The sequence below is a fragment of the Drosophila pseudoobscura genome, chromosome 2 (assembly GCF_009870125.1).
Source record: "Drosophila pseudoobscura strain MV-25-SWS-2005 chromosome 2, UCI_Dpse_MV25, whole genome shotgun sequence".
NCBI classification, from domain to species: Eukaryota; Metazoa; Arthropoda; class Insecta; order Diptera; family Drosophilidae; genus Drosophila; species Drosophila pseudoobscura.
The window spans coordinates 22,915,464-22,931,134 of record NC_046679.1 but is presented as its reverse complement, the minus strand read 5'-3'; the positions used below and the strand labels follow the sequence as shown (position 1 = coordinate 22,931,134).

General features: G+C 42.8%; 3 protein-coding genes across 3 annotated transcripts; all 3 read right to left on the bottom strand.

The window, feature by feature from the left end:
* Positions 1–313: 313 nt before the first annotated feature.
* Positions 314–3,095, bottom strand: Ubc6 (ubiquitin conjugating enzyme 6). The gene is made up of 3 exons (XM_001359380.4): positions 2,901–3,095; positions 1,078–1,363; positions 314–1,006 (listed from the first exon to the last, which is right to left on the bottom strand). Exons 1-3 carry the CDS (start codon positions 2,942–2,944, stop codon positions 881–883), a joined length of 456 nt encoding a protein of 151 aa, XP_001359417.1. The 5' UTR covers positions 2,945–3,095; the 3' UTR covers positions 314–880.
* Positions 3,096–5,060: 1,965 nt separating this feature from the next.
* Jhbp3 (Juvenile hormone binding protein 3) lies at positions 5,061–6,975 on the bottom strand. Its single transcript, XM_001359379.4, has 3 exons — positions 6,792–6,975; positions 5,900–6,002; positions 5,061–5,842 (listed from the first exon to the last, which is right to left on the bottom strand). The coding sequence occupies exons 2-3, from the start codon at positions 5,967–5,969 to the stop codon at positions 5,172–5,174; spliced, it is 741 nt and encodes a 246-aa protein (XP_001359416.2). The 5' UTR covers positions 5,970–6,002; positions 6,792–6,975; the 3' UTR covers positions 5,061–5,171.
* A 1,342-nt stretch (positions 6,976–8,317) lies between these two features.
* Jhbp2 (Juvenile hormone binding protein 2) lies at positions 8,318–12,801 on the bottom strand. The gene is made up of 7 exons (XM_001359378.4): positions 12,720–12,801; positions 12,184–12,268; positions 11,062–11,180; positions 10,880–11,001; positions 8,846–8,979; positions 8,632–8,784; positions 8,318–8,566 (listed from the first exon to the last, which is right to left on the bottom strand). Exons 2-7 carry the CDS (start codon positions 12,248–12,250, stop codon positions 8,412–8,414), a joined length of 750 nt encoding a protein of 249 aa, XP_001359415.1. The 5' UTR covers positions 12,251–12,268; positions 12,720–12,801; the 3' UTR covers positions 8,318–8,411.
* Between the last annotated feature and the right edge of the window lie 2,870 nt (positions 12,802–15,671).

Here is a 15,671-nt window from a genome sequence, read left to right as displayed (position 1 = left end):
CAATAAACTTATTATTCAATCTAGGTAGCATGTGTTGTTCGAGTCTGTAGGTGTTGGTGTGTGTGTGCACGTGGAAGTGGGCATGGTTGGAGAGTTAACATTGACATTCCACTTTCAAAATTCAATTACAATTTCAATTTCGGGTTCTTGAGCAGCTGAAAAGTTGCCGCCAATCAATTAACTTTCAACTTTTGCTGTGCTGTTGCTTACTACGACACGAACTACTACAGATATACATACATATGTATCATGTTTTATTATTGTTGCTTTACGCTTTTTAGTTTTTGGTTTAGCTTCGGATTTAGTTTTAGTATGCGTTTAGTAATTTGTTCTTAGTAGAGTTGCTTTGCACACATCTAAAATGAAACTATTTTGTTTTTGCAATTATTTGACATAGTTTTTATAATGTGTTTTATTATAATTATTAATCATTTTTCGCCGCTGCTATCTATGCTACTATTATAACTTTTGAATCGCTGTTAGCTTACGAGAGAGATTATCAGCTGCAGCGGCCTTTGACGCTGCTGCCAGCTGGGGAAAGTATTTCGCATTTCTGGGAGTGTATCGGGTTCTTGGATGATACGATGAAAAGGGCCAAACAAATCTAACTAGGATCGAACTTTCGTGAGTGATTGTGTGGGGGATAATAAATGAATGTGTTGCTGTGACACTGTTACAATTTCATAGCACTATAATTGTTATAAGTATTCATGCTGTTATTTAATTTAAACTTGTGTATGTTATTGTATATTTTTGTTGCTGTAGTTTGCTGATTTCTCAATCTGAAGCTAGTGCCCCTCCTGCTGCTACTGGTACTGCCTCTGCCCTGGCTGTCGCTTCTGATTTTTCTGCTGTTGCTGTTCCTAGTGTGGGCGCATGGCTAATCGATGAAACTCTGCTCCACGCAGGCTTTCACACGCTTCTCGTACTCGCGTCGATTCTCTTTATACAGCTGTGCGGCGGTGGAGTTTGCCGGTGAGTTGGGATTGGGATCGCTCAGCAGTGACTAAGAGAACACACCGAAAACAATTAGTACAAATAATGTCAGTATAAAACGATTGAGATTAAGAACCTCACCTGTATGGATGTTAGTATGGCCGACACGTCGTATGTGGGACTCCAGCGGTTCTGCAATATATCAAGGCATATGCCACCATCTGCATACACATTTGGGTGAAATACTTTCGACACGAATCGAACTGTTGGCGGTTTATTTGGATATTCTTCCGTAAATTCTATGGTTAACTTAAAGGTTCCGTCCTCGAATGGTGTATCGTGTGGACCAAAAATCACAGCGTTCCATATCATAATATTATTATCTGTTGGCGCACCCGAAACACCCGTTGGTGGGTCTTCCTGAAGTCTGGTGAAGAGATTCGAAATGTGGTAACATGTTAGAAATATCAATGCATTATGAAATCTGCTTGGGTATCTATATCATTTTTATTGAACTTTGAAACTGTTTACCAGTCCACACAAAAACGCATATCTTTCTTAGTCATAAACTGTTTACTAAACATCTTTCTTTGTGACTAAGAGAAGGCTTTTTATGGCGCGTAAATATGTGTACATATATATAAATAGAAATAAACACGAAAGCTCGGTACCATTTTAAGTGCCTTCAGCACTAGATATGTCTTTGGTTTTTCTTTTGTTTGAGACACGGTAATTTGGAGCAGTGTATGATGTAATCAATATAAAGAAGGATTCTGTTGAAGTCCAGCGAAAGTTATTTTGTAGCCACGAAATGATTATTTAAGGTGCCTTCCTTTTCTTTACATTAACAGACTAAAACTCCAGCCAAAGAGGAATCCCATTCGCGATATGGTAACTGCCAATTGGCACGTTATCTGTTCGGGGATCTGTAAGGAATGTAGGTCAATGCTGGCGCGGTCTGCAACAAGCGGGTGAACTGAACTGAGCCGAAACCGCACAACAAAAAAGACCTACCACCCAACCGCGCCCTTCAATCGGCTTAAATCAATACCTAAATGCGAAATGAAATGCTGCTCTGGCCAACGAATGAAATCATCGATTAAACAAGAACTACTAGGGAGTAGGGACTGGACTAGGGATGGATGGACGAGTACCAAGAGATAAACCAGTTAATAGAGGGTCACGTGCCGCCCACTTCTCGTTCGGGTGCAGCCTTGACATTATGCCAGGGCCATGACGGTGCGAAGTGCAATCTCTGGGGTGAAATCTAATTGACAAAAAGTGAATACACTGACGAAATCACATGAAATTCCATTTGGGAACACACTCAATTCTTGCTATCTCTGTCGCGTAAGTCAACAAGGTTACGCGAGAGTGGTGGCGGGAGCGGGAGAGCAGCAACCAGGATGCGAATGACTTTTGGGGCAGCTGCTGTTACTGCTGCTTTCTGCTCTCTCCTCTGACTCAATTCCCAACATTTTCGGATCTGCTCTTCCTCTCGTCTCCTCTCTCTTTCTCTCTCTGGGGCACACATTCATGGTTGCTATTGTTAATGATTTTTGTCTGCGACGCAATTGGCGAAAACGGAAGACGAATTTTCGTTGTTACAATTTTCACATATTCTATCTTTATTTTCCTTTTGGATTTGTTTTTCGCGCTCTTCTTCTTCTGCAGTACCACACCACATCAAAGTCAAGTGTCAAAGACATGCATATGTATGCATAAATATGTATGGGTGTATATTTTGGCTGCGCAAACTTTTCCACGACATACAGACATAATGGTCTGCTCTGCGTTCACATGTATTGAGGCAGAGGGAGCAGAGCAGCCCCCAGGTTTCTCCATTTCATACCACGAAACACGATTTGGGTTGGGGAACGAGCGACGGATACGACGACGAGGTCTCTCAAAGTGTGTGTACTTTGCGTTTTTTTTCTTTTAATTTTTTCGTGGCGTTTTCTTACCTTTTAAAATCTCTCATAAGACGTCTGCGTGCGGGTGTTGACATTTTTTACAACGATACGAGTGCTAGCACTTTGTGTGTATTGTGAATTGTAAGTCTAAGCAAATATGCTTATAAACAGAAACAGTGAAATTTTGGAATTTAATTGAGGACAATTTGAGCAGAGCAGTACAGTGTGACCGACCCTCAGAAATATACCGAAACATACCGTCTCCTTCAAAAATATACCGTAAATATAATGACAAATGCAAGTTCTATTTCACATGTTCCCCGTTTTTGATATTCCGTGCAATATTATTAGCTAGATAGAACATTTAGCCATGCGCACATAATTTAATAAGATTAATAAATCAATTTTCTACGTGACTGGTCTATTTTAAATACTTACTTTTATTGGATTTCTATATAACGTTGAAAATTAAATTTAATAGATTGATGAAATTGACAAAATATACCATTATATACCGATATACTGTAAATATACCGTCGGTTCAATTTTGACCTAATAAAAATACCGTAAACGGTCACCCTGTTGAGCAGAGCAATACAGTGTGACCGACCCTCAGAACTATACCGAAATATGCCGGCTCATTTTAAAAGTATACCGCCTCGAATTCCTCTCGAATCGTACTTTTGCCTCCTGTTGCGCTGTTGCAAGCCATCAAGTGTTGCTTAGCGGCCATTGCTATTGCATTTGGCATTCCTCGGAGCATCCTGCAGTGATATTTTACTCCATTTTGTAAAGGTTTTCTCTTCGGCTCGAGAAATGGATCTTGTCCAATACATTTTAAAGTGTTCCAACCATTATTATGACCTAAGCATCAATTCGCAAAGAAGCTCTCGGTTTGCTACCCAGAAAATTGGGATAAAGATCAGATGGCAGGTCGCCATTGGTATACGAAATTCATGTGCCGGCACGTCGAGTTTATCACACCAGATTCTTCGACATCGAAAGTGTCGTCGGAACCGTTAAAATCAAGAGCATTCTCAACAATCTGCATATCACCTTTGAAAGACATTGTTCCTCTGCAAGCGGCTACATCAAAGAAGCCTACAAGAAATGGTCGAAAGCCGATGCAAAGCTCCGCTCCTACTAAAGGTTAAAGATGCTAAAAGAGTGGCTGAGCTACCAGATATAAAGGCATCTGTTTCTTCCCAGAAAGAGCGTGCACTGAAGGCACCACAAGTCAAACCATCAACTAAGCTCACCAAGGAAACTCCATCTAAACCATCGGCTAAGCGCACAAAGGTACAGGAAGATCTACAATCTGACGATAATGTGAACTTCTGTCTCATCTGTCTGAACCTTCTGCCTTCTGCCATGTGAAAACGTGTCATGTTTGTTTTTGTTATTTATGCCAGTGAAGAAGGTTCATATAATAAATATTACTACTAATTTTATCTTTATTTGTGGTGGTTTCCTTTCATATTTGTCCCCTAAGATAACGGAGAAGTTCAAGAATCCTACCGCAGAAGGTGGTCACTGACACATAATCGGACACGGAGCTAATCCCCATATGTCGTCTGGAAACGAAGATACACATGATGCTGTCCAATTCGCTTGTATGTTAACAAAACCTTTCTGAAGGAAATTCTTTTATAATCGATGTTTACCCACAGGTTCTTCCTCCACTTGCGAGACACAGAGGACGACCAGAAGGCCATCGCCCAGTATCACTGTAAGAAATCCATCGAGAGTAAGGACCTCGAGTCTATTCTGTCGGTTATTGGAAACGCCTACACCTAAGAGCGAGCACTATTGCAAGCTGCAGAAGTCGCTGATCGTGGAAAGCGATATTGATCATTGAAATAAGCGTGTGGAGCAATTGGTTTTTTTCATTTCTTTCAGTAAAAAATATGTACATTTAGATTCTTTGTACGACCTAGAATTTTGAATTTAGGCTATCCGTAAAAGAAAGCCTTGATCTAAAAGTTAGAAGTTAATCATCTCATTTCCGTCCCACCCCAGAGGTAAAGATTTACATTGGTTCGTTTTTGTTTGAAGTTTTGTCCCTAATAGTTTCAGTGGTAGCCTTTGATGAAGATTTGAAGACAAAAAGTACAAATTCTTTACTAGTTTCGGATATACATAGCATTTTGTTGCTTACTGATATATCAAAATATCGTGTTAAATTGTTTAATTGTTAATTGTTAAATTTCGTTTAATTTATTGAATATTTTAATATTTTAAGACTAATTAAAACAAATAAAGGGTATCACAAGCTTAATTCTAAATCTCGACAGCTGCATCCAAAATGCCTTGACGCTCATCTTAGACGGGGAACAGCTCGTTGTAAGTGAAATTCTCGAGGATTTTGGTGGTGATGACCAGGAACTTGGCCTCAAGGGCGCGCGCGATCGGAGCGATCACCTCGTTGGTGAAGACCTCAAAGTTCTGGTTGATCGTATCGTTGATCACATCGCCCAGCACCTTGTCGCCGTTGAAGAGGTTCTCCAGCTTCAGGTTTCCCTTTCCAGTGCGAATCTTCAGGGAGAACTCCTTGACGTGCAGGTAATCCAAATCATTCGATTTCTTGATGTCGTACTGGACGCGCACATAGGCCACAAAGTTGGTGAAGTTGCCGGTGAAGGGTCCGTTGCCCTTAATGGGGAGCGCCAGAATGTTGCCGTTAATCTCGTACATGCCTTCGCCCTGCAGATGTGGCAGAATCAGCTCGAAGTCGAATCGCCTGTTCTGAGTAGAGGCGCGCAGCTTGGTGATCTCAAAGTTGGAGGCTCCCAGAACGCTCAGCTTCTTGGCCCTCACTGTAATGCCAGCGGATCCATCCAGAATGCTCAGGTCGCCAATGTAAAGGGGCTCTAGCGGTGGCACGTTCAGCTCCTTGATGCCCTTGGCCAGATACGGACGCAGGTTATGGACGCTGCTCTTCAGGCACTTCGACAGCTCGGGATCATTGCGATGGCACACCTGAATGTATTCAGCTAAGGGAAGGGATATTTTGAGTAAAGGATATAGTATGGGATCAGCCTTTTACTTACGCATGCTGGCAGCTAAGGTGACGCCCAGGAAGCAGATCATCAGAGAGGCTACAATGAGTGTGGACTGCATTTTGATTGATTGTATAGTTGCAAGTTTAGTTTCCTATGGGAAGATATTAAAGAGGTATTGTATTGTATTATAATAATGGTTACTGAAACTATTGTTTTATTCCCCATCCCCTAACATCCCACCATCCCACCATTATCGCTATTGACGTCACAGCCGATGTTCCATAATGAACATCTATCTAAAAATCATTAACCGCTATAACCGAGTCGGCACACTCAGCCCCTTTAAACCGATCCTCCTCCCACTGCTATAATCATCCCAAGTCCCATTCCCGATTATAGGCATTATGGTGACTGCGTCGTAGTCAAATAAGTGGGAGGTTTCTATCGACTGAACCGATCCACAACGATTACTATCATCAGATGTCTGTTTTGTTCGCTTTGTAGACAGCAATTTAACTGATTTTGATCGGGTCTCCGCACTATATTATTATCAATGTTTTACGGTTTTTATGAATGGCCACTGATTGGCGGGGTGCCAGCGAGAGCGAACTTTGGTTAATCTTTTACGAGAGTGTAATTGAATGGAGTGGGGGTTGCCTTTGAACTTGAAAGAGATGGATTGAAATTGAAGCTTGGAGTAAAAAAATAGTTTTGCTGAATTTCAAAAGATTAGTCCTTGGTAATAGGGTTCATTCTCATTCAGAAGTGCGAAGGAATGTAATCGTTCCTTTTTGGATGGGGTGCAGAATGAGTATTCCTTTAGTTAGGATGTTTTCACTGGTTCGCTTGAATAGATTTTTGCTTGAGGATTACGTCCGGGTTCTTGTCCTGCGAGTTCTCTAGGATATATCAAACAAATATTTCCTGGCCTGAAACTTACACTTGAAGATTATTTAGCTTTTTATTTGAGTTTTGTGTGTTCGGGCACTTTATTTGATTAACTTTTGATGTCGAAGGCCGCTCAACGTTCTCGCTGCTGCTTGAGGTTTATTCTGTTTGTTTGTTTCAGAGTCTCGTATTCGAGTGTTGCTTTAGTAACCGTCTACAGATCGTACTGAATGCAAAATTGTTGAGACCGGCACGTTTTATAGCAAAAATTTCGCTTCGATTTACATGAGAGCTTGGGCAAGTTGTGGAGCTAGAACAGCAGCACGACGTAGAACTCAGAAATACCCCGGTTCCGCTCCCTGGTGCTGGAGCGAAGCATGCTGGCAAAACGCTTAGACAACTAGAGAGAGACACGAGGCACGCTGCGGCAGAAAGGGAGAGAGATAGAGAAAGACGCTAAGCAGCTACTGTTTAATACTAATAATAATGTTTATACTGATTGCATCCACACAAATGTATCTGCGAGCTGCGGGAAAATTGCCAGTTGCCAGTTGGCGGCTGGGAAAATGCAGACAGCCAGCCAAATGCCAGCAGGTAGGTCATGCAGGAAGCTGTGGGCTGTTTCCCACCTCAGCAGCCTTGCCACCCGAAAACGCAGTCGGGGATTAGCGGTTCGACGGTGTCAGGGGTTGGCAGCGGCCAGAGGGAAGGAAGGTCGCTGTCGTGCCAATCGCAATTACGAGTCGAGAACAGATCTTCCCTGTGTTCCGTGGAGACGATCGGATCGGTAGTGAGTTGAGGTCGTGTGTTGGTTGACAATCTGTTCACTTTGGATATTATGTAATGTTCCTGGTGACGAGAAGCTTTCTCGCTGGGCTCTCGCTTGGGGTTGGGGTTGGGTCGTCGTTGGGCTGCCTCTGACATGGTTCGGTGCTGCGACTGATTGTGGTATGGGGAAAATTGTTGAACCGCACGCAATTCGGGGGTCAACCAAAAGATCAGTTGGCCAGGCTTCGGCTTAACGGCCACTACGTGTTAGATAACTTGAAACGCCTTTAGTTGCTATTCATTCATCGTTTATTATTCAATCGGCAGTGGTAAGCCTCAGGGAAGCTCCCTTTGGTCATGGAGCTTTGGATTGTCGATCATTCACGGATTGTTTTGCGGGGGTATGGCACAAAGTGCAGTGCCAATGGTAGTGGAATGCTGTCTTCATGTATTTCTAAAGAGATATCTTAGCTACTGTCGTATCTTCTGATCACTACAGCTACAAAGTTGGGTTATTTCTTAAATCCATATGGCTAGTGATAAATACCAACCCCTCGTTGTTTACGTACATTTTCTCATTCATGGAGACGTCGCGATGGCCTTGAATTAACATGCCAAACCTGAACGAGAGTGGGTAACTTTTCTAACTTTTCAAACGTGCATCTAATGATAACCCCGATCCCGGTTGCCTAATGCCGCCTCTGATGAGCTCCACAACTCTGATAATATAGCAACCTGTTCGTTTGGGTCGCACGGGAGGATTGAGTAGTATAATCTCTCCTGTTTCCACCTCTCATCTTTGGTTTTTCGTACAGTTTTTTGTTTGTTTATTTAGCTTGAACTCTGTGCAATAAATTAGATCTTAGAAGTAGAACAGGATCTTAGGGATGGGTCTCGGGGAGAACTAGTTTAAGTTGATCCATTCATCCAGGGGGATTTTGGCGAATATGCGATCCATAAAGTTCCTGATGACCAGAGTGAGCTTTGTCCTAAGCGCCGGCTTCATTTCCTTGAGGAGCTCCTGAGAGTTCGAGTTGATGAACAGATTGAGAGCAGCCTCTGTGAATGGGAAGTTATGGGTCAGAATTAAATAGGCTTCCTAGCGACTCTAGATCTAAGCTTACGTATGACTGAATTGCCATTGGCAATGTTATCGACACCCATCTGAATATCCTTCACATTGAAGTCCATCTTCACCGAATCGGTGGTCAAGTAAGTGCGGCCATCGGCTCCCTCATTGGCCACCGCCTTGAAGTAGATCTTGGCCTTTACGCCCTCTGCCAAGAGGCGAATTATTAGCATCCGACCATGAAAAATCTATCCGATGAAGTTACTTACCATACTCGCCCCAGTAGTCGCCGGCACCGGAGGCCTTCACCAAGATCAGAACACCTGTGGATCGGTACTGAGCCTTGACGCGTATGCGGGGTATCTCGCACGTCAGCTGGAACTGCAGTGAGTCCAAGTCGGAGCTGTAAGGTAAACAGATATAGAAATATATAAATACATATGAATATGAATATCTAATGGCAATGACAGTGACAATCTGCGTAATGACTCTTAAAGCTCCTTACAAAAGTGCCACTTCATTGAAACGATGAGCAGACGATTACTGCCACAACCTTGATTTGCTGGGTGGTAACCGAAACGAAACTCTCCTAATTCAAAGTCTCACCCCCAGAGAGAACTGTCCAAAAAGAACAGTCTGAAACGACCTTCGGTGGACAAATCAATATTGAAATGATACCGATTCCGAAACCGGCCCCTGTTTGGGGCCACATAGAGTATCTAGTGTTGGCACACTTTTCTGGCTCGTTTCTTGGTCAACGATCTGTGGGTCTGGTCTGTCGTCGCGGACAGTGTTTATGTGTCTACCAATTGACTTGGCGTCACTTTTTTCGCCAATTGAGTGACAAGTGTCTGTAGACAAACGGTAGTCCGTCATCGACTGTTGTTTCTGTTGTTTCTGTTGTTCTGCTGTTCTGTTGTTCCAAATACCGGAAAGTTAAGCCAAAAGTGCTATTGGCTTTGGGGGCGTTGCAAAATCCAACAGGCCCCCAAAAACTGAGGCCAATATCCATTTAAAAAAGCAGTTAAACGCGAAGGAATCTTTCCTTACTTGTCCATTGACCACACAGAAGGTATAAGGAGAGCACATGATGCATCCCAATGAAGTATGTATTTCCCCTGCTTTTCAAAGAATCTCCTCTCAACCGCAAACCGCGTCGTCAAATCCCCCATTAAATGATAATTAGGTAATGGTTTTTTCTTTGATTGTCAAGCTCGCCATAAAAATGAATTACGACTAATCGGTTATAGCCCAACACACAAGCTCAAACAAATTTCCAGCGAACAGTATCTCTGGCTGATTCCAGCTAAGACATGGCTAAGATTTCCCTGGAGCTGTTCGCACACCTACACACCCACCCCCAAACCAGAATGGGCACGAGCCGATCTGGGGGCAATTACGTGATATACTTGCAACATTGCAATGAAAAAAAAAACCCTCGTGCGCATGCAAATCGATCCGGGCAAACATAAAACGTTTGAGTTAGAGTTGAAGAGCCACTCAAATGTAAATCAATTATGGCGCGATCGATACGAGTCCGAATGCGAGTGCTAATCGTTTCGAATGGGTATAAATCAAGATCTTGAGAGCCCATAACCGGTGGCAATATATCGGAAACTGCGCTCATTCAATGAGCTCCCCACACAATGTGGACAACGTGAGCGATGATCATGGCGAAGATCGCGTGCTTAGAGGTATTGATCGAATGCGTAACTGAACGTTTGACTCACTGACCGATTGACTCGGATGCTGGCCAAGTGGGTTGATAACATAGTTGCGATATATGTACTGAAGCTTGAATAAATTCGGATTCACTTATGTAGATGTCTTTAACATCTTTGACTTTTTGATCTTTTTTTAACGGAAGTTCAAACCAACCTTCTAGACTTAAATTCATGTATACCCTTCTGTTCAAATATAATAATTGAGATTAAAATAATATATAAAGAAGTTTAAATGCTCTTTCTAGTAAAACTAATAAGGAAATAAAAGTACAAGGACCGTACAAGCGATACTTTGCTGATGCACCATAAAATCTCATAAGAGCCTATAAGCCTCGAATTACCCTGAAGTTAAGTATCAAAGTAGTTCTTTTGTTCTATGCCGGTTTGTTCCATTCAGGTTGAATAGCAGTGGGACTCTAGCTGTTCTAATGCATTATCATTCCCCTTCCATGATAGAAGCAACCACTTAAAGTGTCGGTCAAGTTATGCGGGTTCAAAGCTAAGCTTGCCCCCCAGGCACGACAGAAGTAGTGGCGACCAAAGTACATTGGAACTTATCTTGAGTGTACCTGAACTTACCGGATATTTGTGACAGTTATATTGCTCACTCCATAGGCCTGGATGTTGCGGAATAGAGCCCGATAGCCATCCGGACCGCTTCCCAAGACAATGCCGATCTCATCGATCATCACGGGCTCGATCTGGAATGGAAATACTCGTAGGTTAGCGATGTTCGTGAAGCATGAGAGATCTCCACTCACCTCGTAGATGTCCAACTCGGGCACGCCCTTCTGGAGGTAGTGGACCAGCTTGTTGCCACTGTCCCGCAGACACTCGTTGATCTGAGCCTCATCCCGCGGACACTGCTGCAGATAGTACGCTGAAAGTGATTGGTAGTTAGGGGATGGGTGAGCGGTGGGAAATACTGCCTGCAGTGCTTAATAATTGCTGCCACTTTTGCCTATTCACAGTCTACATTGTTTCATCGAAAATTGTGCACAATGGAGCTCAAGATTCGCTCCCGAGCTTTCCTCCCATTAACCGCGCTTCCCCTTCTCCAGGGGGTGCGTGAGTTGTCGTTGGGTTCAAGTTCGCCATTATCTCAGGGGATCTCTCACAGCTATAGTGGATAATCGCTGTGAGCATGTTCAGCCTGCATTACGAGTATGAGCGGCGACTGAGAAATGAGGCTGGTGACAGGTTTATTGCCGGGTTAAGAAAGGTGTTCAGGGAGGCCAGTGGAGGAAACAATTGAGGATGTATATCAGAGATACAGACTTGATAAATGGAAGTCATACTTGATATTGCGCTCGGGTCTAGGCTTTTCCGGAAGATGCAGAGCCCTGTATTCTGTCCGTCACTTTTAATTGACTTGAACTTTGAGCAATGATTCCAGAAATTTTGTTTATATCTTAGATTTATCCAGACACGTCCCATCCTAAACATCTTTATAGGCCTCAAAGTTCTTAAAATAGCGAAATGAAATGGCACAAGTAACTCCGTTCCAGATAGCTCAAATTTTGATTGCATTTATGCGGTGAAGTACCGAAAGAGAACCAGAAGTCTTGATCAGAGATAGCACTGCCATCAAATGCTATTCCGGGAACTTCATTGCCATTCGCGGTAGTCGTAGCCACCGGTATTAGCCAACTTTCGTTGTTGCCGGGGCACGTTTGGGGGTGGGTAATTAAAGCCAAATCCATGGGCTACTTAAGCCAATTTTGGGGCCGTGGCCGGGCCGGTGCCGGCGAACGTGTCTAAGGAGGGGTCTGGAAAGCCAGCGCTGCTTTTGATGTAACTCTTCGAAAAGAAAGCTTTCTAGCTCAATCGGCTGATGTCTGTCGATTAATCATACGAGTAGTTGTAGATGGTTGTATACTTACGCTGCTCTTGGGCCCAAATGGCGCCCACGATGGACGCGAGCAAAATGAATCCTAATTTGTGGCACATTTTTATGGTTTGTTTTGTCTGAATGAAAGTAGAAGTAACAGAGGAAATTATTGATAGTGTTTCACTTTTTTTTTCGCTAGTTTCGTAATTGATTAGCACGTTTTTTCTGCTCTACTGTCGACTGTCTCATTGGAAATATATGGATATATGCTAATTTTTGGTCAGATGACGTCGTTGGTCTTTGCCCGGTTTACGAGCGAAAGCGAAAACAGTTGAACAAGAATTTTGAACACACACTCGCACAGTAAATCTGTGGGTTTCACTTTGACGGAAATTCTTTCGGGCTCTTTAAGTGGGTCAACGAAGACCCAGACCCAGTCCCTGACCCAGGCCCAAGCCCCAGCCAGAGGCAGAGCTAGAGCCAGTCACAACCAGTCCGCACCAGTACCAGTCCGTCGTTGTTTGTTCTTGAATAAAGAATCGAATTGTTGTCCGCTGCTTTCTTCGGCGTGACTTGGCCTGCGCTTACTTTGCGTCCAACTTTCACGCGACTCGGTCGAGGAATGAGCTCGCAGTGCTTTGGTCCAAGCCATTTTAACCAACAAGAAGTCGGCTCGAAAGCGCCGACGAAATGCAGCTAAAGAGCCAGAGAAAGAAAGACGAACACAAGGAGAGGCCTCCACCTCTGTTACTTCCACAGGCCTCGGTCTCAGTCTCTGCCTCTGCCACTGCCTCTGACACACCCCAGAAGCAGGCAGGCGTAGACAGGTCGTCGTCGTTTGGGGCCTGGGTGCCTTGAAGTTGAAGGTTAACCCTGCACTAAAGGGTCTCTGACTTGGGTGCCGCAATGCAACGCAACACCGCCTAAGCCCCAGCCCATCTAAACTTGCAGTCTGGTAATGAGTCTGCCACGAATCATGAATCCATCATTAGCGATTGTCGAGCTGGGATTAGCATCCACCTCCTTTTGCTTCTCCCTTTTTTGCGGCCTTTGTTCTAAAGAGTGTCAAGTGATGGCCAAGCGGCACCTCATTATCTCATCCATCTTTCCAGCCATTCATTGAACCCTTTCCTTTATAAATCAGTAATGTTTATTGGGCTTACCATCCATCTATTCCTGCCATTGACAGCGAGTGACAAGCCCTCCAAAAGAAATGCACATGCCTCGGAGAACTTTGTCACTGAACTTTATTCACTGTCGAGAGTAATTCTGATTGTTTATGATTGTGCGTTTTGCATTTAAATTTAATTTACATCTAGAGATGGTAGGAAAAGCGGGTCGTGAGCTGTGAATCACATCGTTTAAATGTTGGATTGTTATCTCGCCGTGCATTAGCAATAATAAAATAATTCATAGCGATTCTAAAAGTCGACTTATAAAAACAATTGCGTACACTCGCAATCTTTCCGAGTCTATTCTATCGTTTTTCTACAACTTTTTGGCCAAAATCCATTCGAAAAAGGAATGTCACGCACAGATTGGCACTAATAAATATATTTAAAAGAGTTTTAAAACAGTCCATACTTTCCGTCTGCAACGATCACGATTTTTAAATACAGCATGGTTCAATATTTCATACCGCCACTGTAGCTGCAACGCCTGAAAGTATGCCAAGGAAACGTATAAACTGCAGAGTCGTTTGCATGCAAATGTATTTATTTTTGCTGGAATTTCGTTTTTCTTAAAGCAAGTTCGAGATGAGTTTCCAACGTTTGTGATCCCGTATTCATTTCTGCTGCATTCGACCCTCAGTCCAAGTATATCGAAGAATTGGGCTGAATCACTTCCCTCCTTATTTATGTTCCTCCCTTCCATAAGGGCTGCCGTCAAAAGATTTTCCCTCTCGAGGAATAAAACTCCATGCATCTAATTGTTGCATGCAGTGAGAAAATGTCATATACAATAAAGCGGTGGAATAGGTATTGTACCCGATGTCTGCCGCATGCCAAGAACTCCAGTTTTTAATGTTAATTTATTCTTTTGAACTAATGATATATTTGATTCATTTTGTAGAATATCTTATATATCCCTTTTCCCAAAAAAAGAGACGTTATATCTTGTTCTCTCGGCGCGTCGAAGTGGTAGCGTAGCCAATGCAAATTGATAATTTCATTCTGGCTATACTAATGATTCGATCTCATCCAGATCTGGTATTCAATCTAGTACCATATCTACCATTCTCTACGGTTCTGCGTTTTCGGTTGTCTGGTATCTTTAAAATTGTTGATGCTACAGATGCTGACCAAGAATTTGTATACAACCTGAAATATGCGGCCTATGCATAAAAATGGTTAACATTAAATTCCTATATTTCCTAAACTAAAGATCCGATTTTCTTAAAGCTTGAATTTGTGGCAAGTTCTCAATTGGATCCGTATATTCAATTTATCCAAAGCTCACATACAAATTTTGACTTTTGCCACATTATTTCGGCGAAGGCCCCACTGTGCGGCCCATGTGCCACTGCTTCACTTGGACTCGCTTCAAGGTCAAGGTGGTTCGGTTATTGGGTCAGCCACCCGACAGTGAACGCAATTGTGGATCGATTCCTTTTTGGCCAGCTGCTTGAAGGGACTAAAACCATACATTTGGGGTCATATTGCTTCCTGTTTTATGGCCGAAACTTGATAATTGACTGCTAATCAAAAGAGTAAAAGAAGGAAGCTTAACAAATATGGAATTATACCAGAGCTTGAAAGTAAATGCAAATTTTGAGACAATGTCACATCGAGATTTTATAGAACTTGTTTCTTGGAAATTTATCTTTTTCTGCTCTTTAAGTGTGATTAAAACGTTCAAATTTTAATTAATAAAAATTATGGTTATTTTATCAGTCTGTTTGGCTAAATGATCTCCACCTTCGTTGTTTTGTTTACATTTGTCCAGTCACTTTGCTAATTAGTAAGACAGTCTGACTAAAAAATGATGGGTTTGTGAGCAGGCAAACAGCGCCAATTGCCACCTTCTGGGAACATGTAGGGGATGGGATGGGACACTTACGTATAGAAAAAGTTAGAGCCAACAATGAGGCGAATGAAACAATGAGATTTGAGTAATGTTTTCATTCCTCTTCAAAGCCTAAAGCATTTATCCATTCCGCTCGCACTGCCACTTCCCAGCCAATTCTCTTTATTCTCGTATGCCTTTGTACAGATACAGATACAGATGGAGATATATTTATAGCTACATATACTTACTCGCATTGTACGCATGGACCTGCTGTCAACAAGCTTTAGAATCGGCGAAGAGGCCTTTTGTATGACAAATAAGTATTTGGCCCTCGTTCCATTCCACGCTCCCAGATACTGTACTACTTCCCCATTGCGCTGTTTGTTTGTGCTCAGGGCCATTGTAAACAGTTTAAGAGTTCAGCTTCATTCGTCTAGGTTCAGTCGAAAGTCTCGAGGCTGCAGTGCAAAGTTTTGGGGCAAAGTATCTGGGCTTTCTGTGGTTCCCAGACAGCTCCATTCTATATAGAAG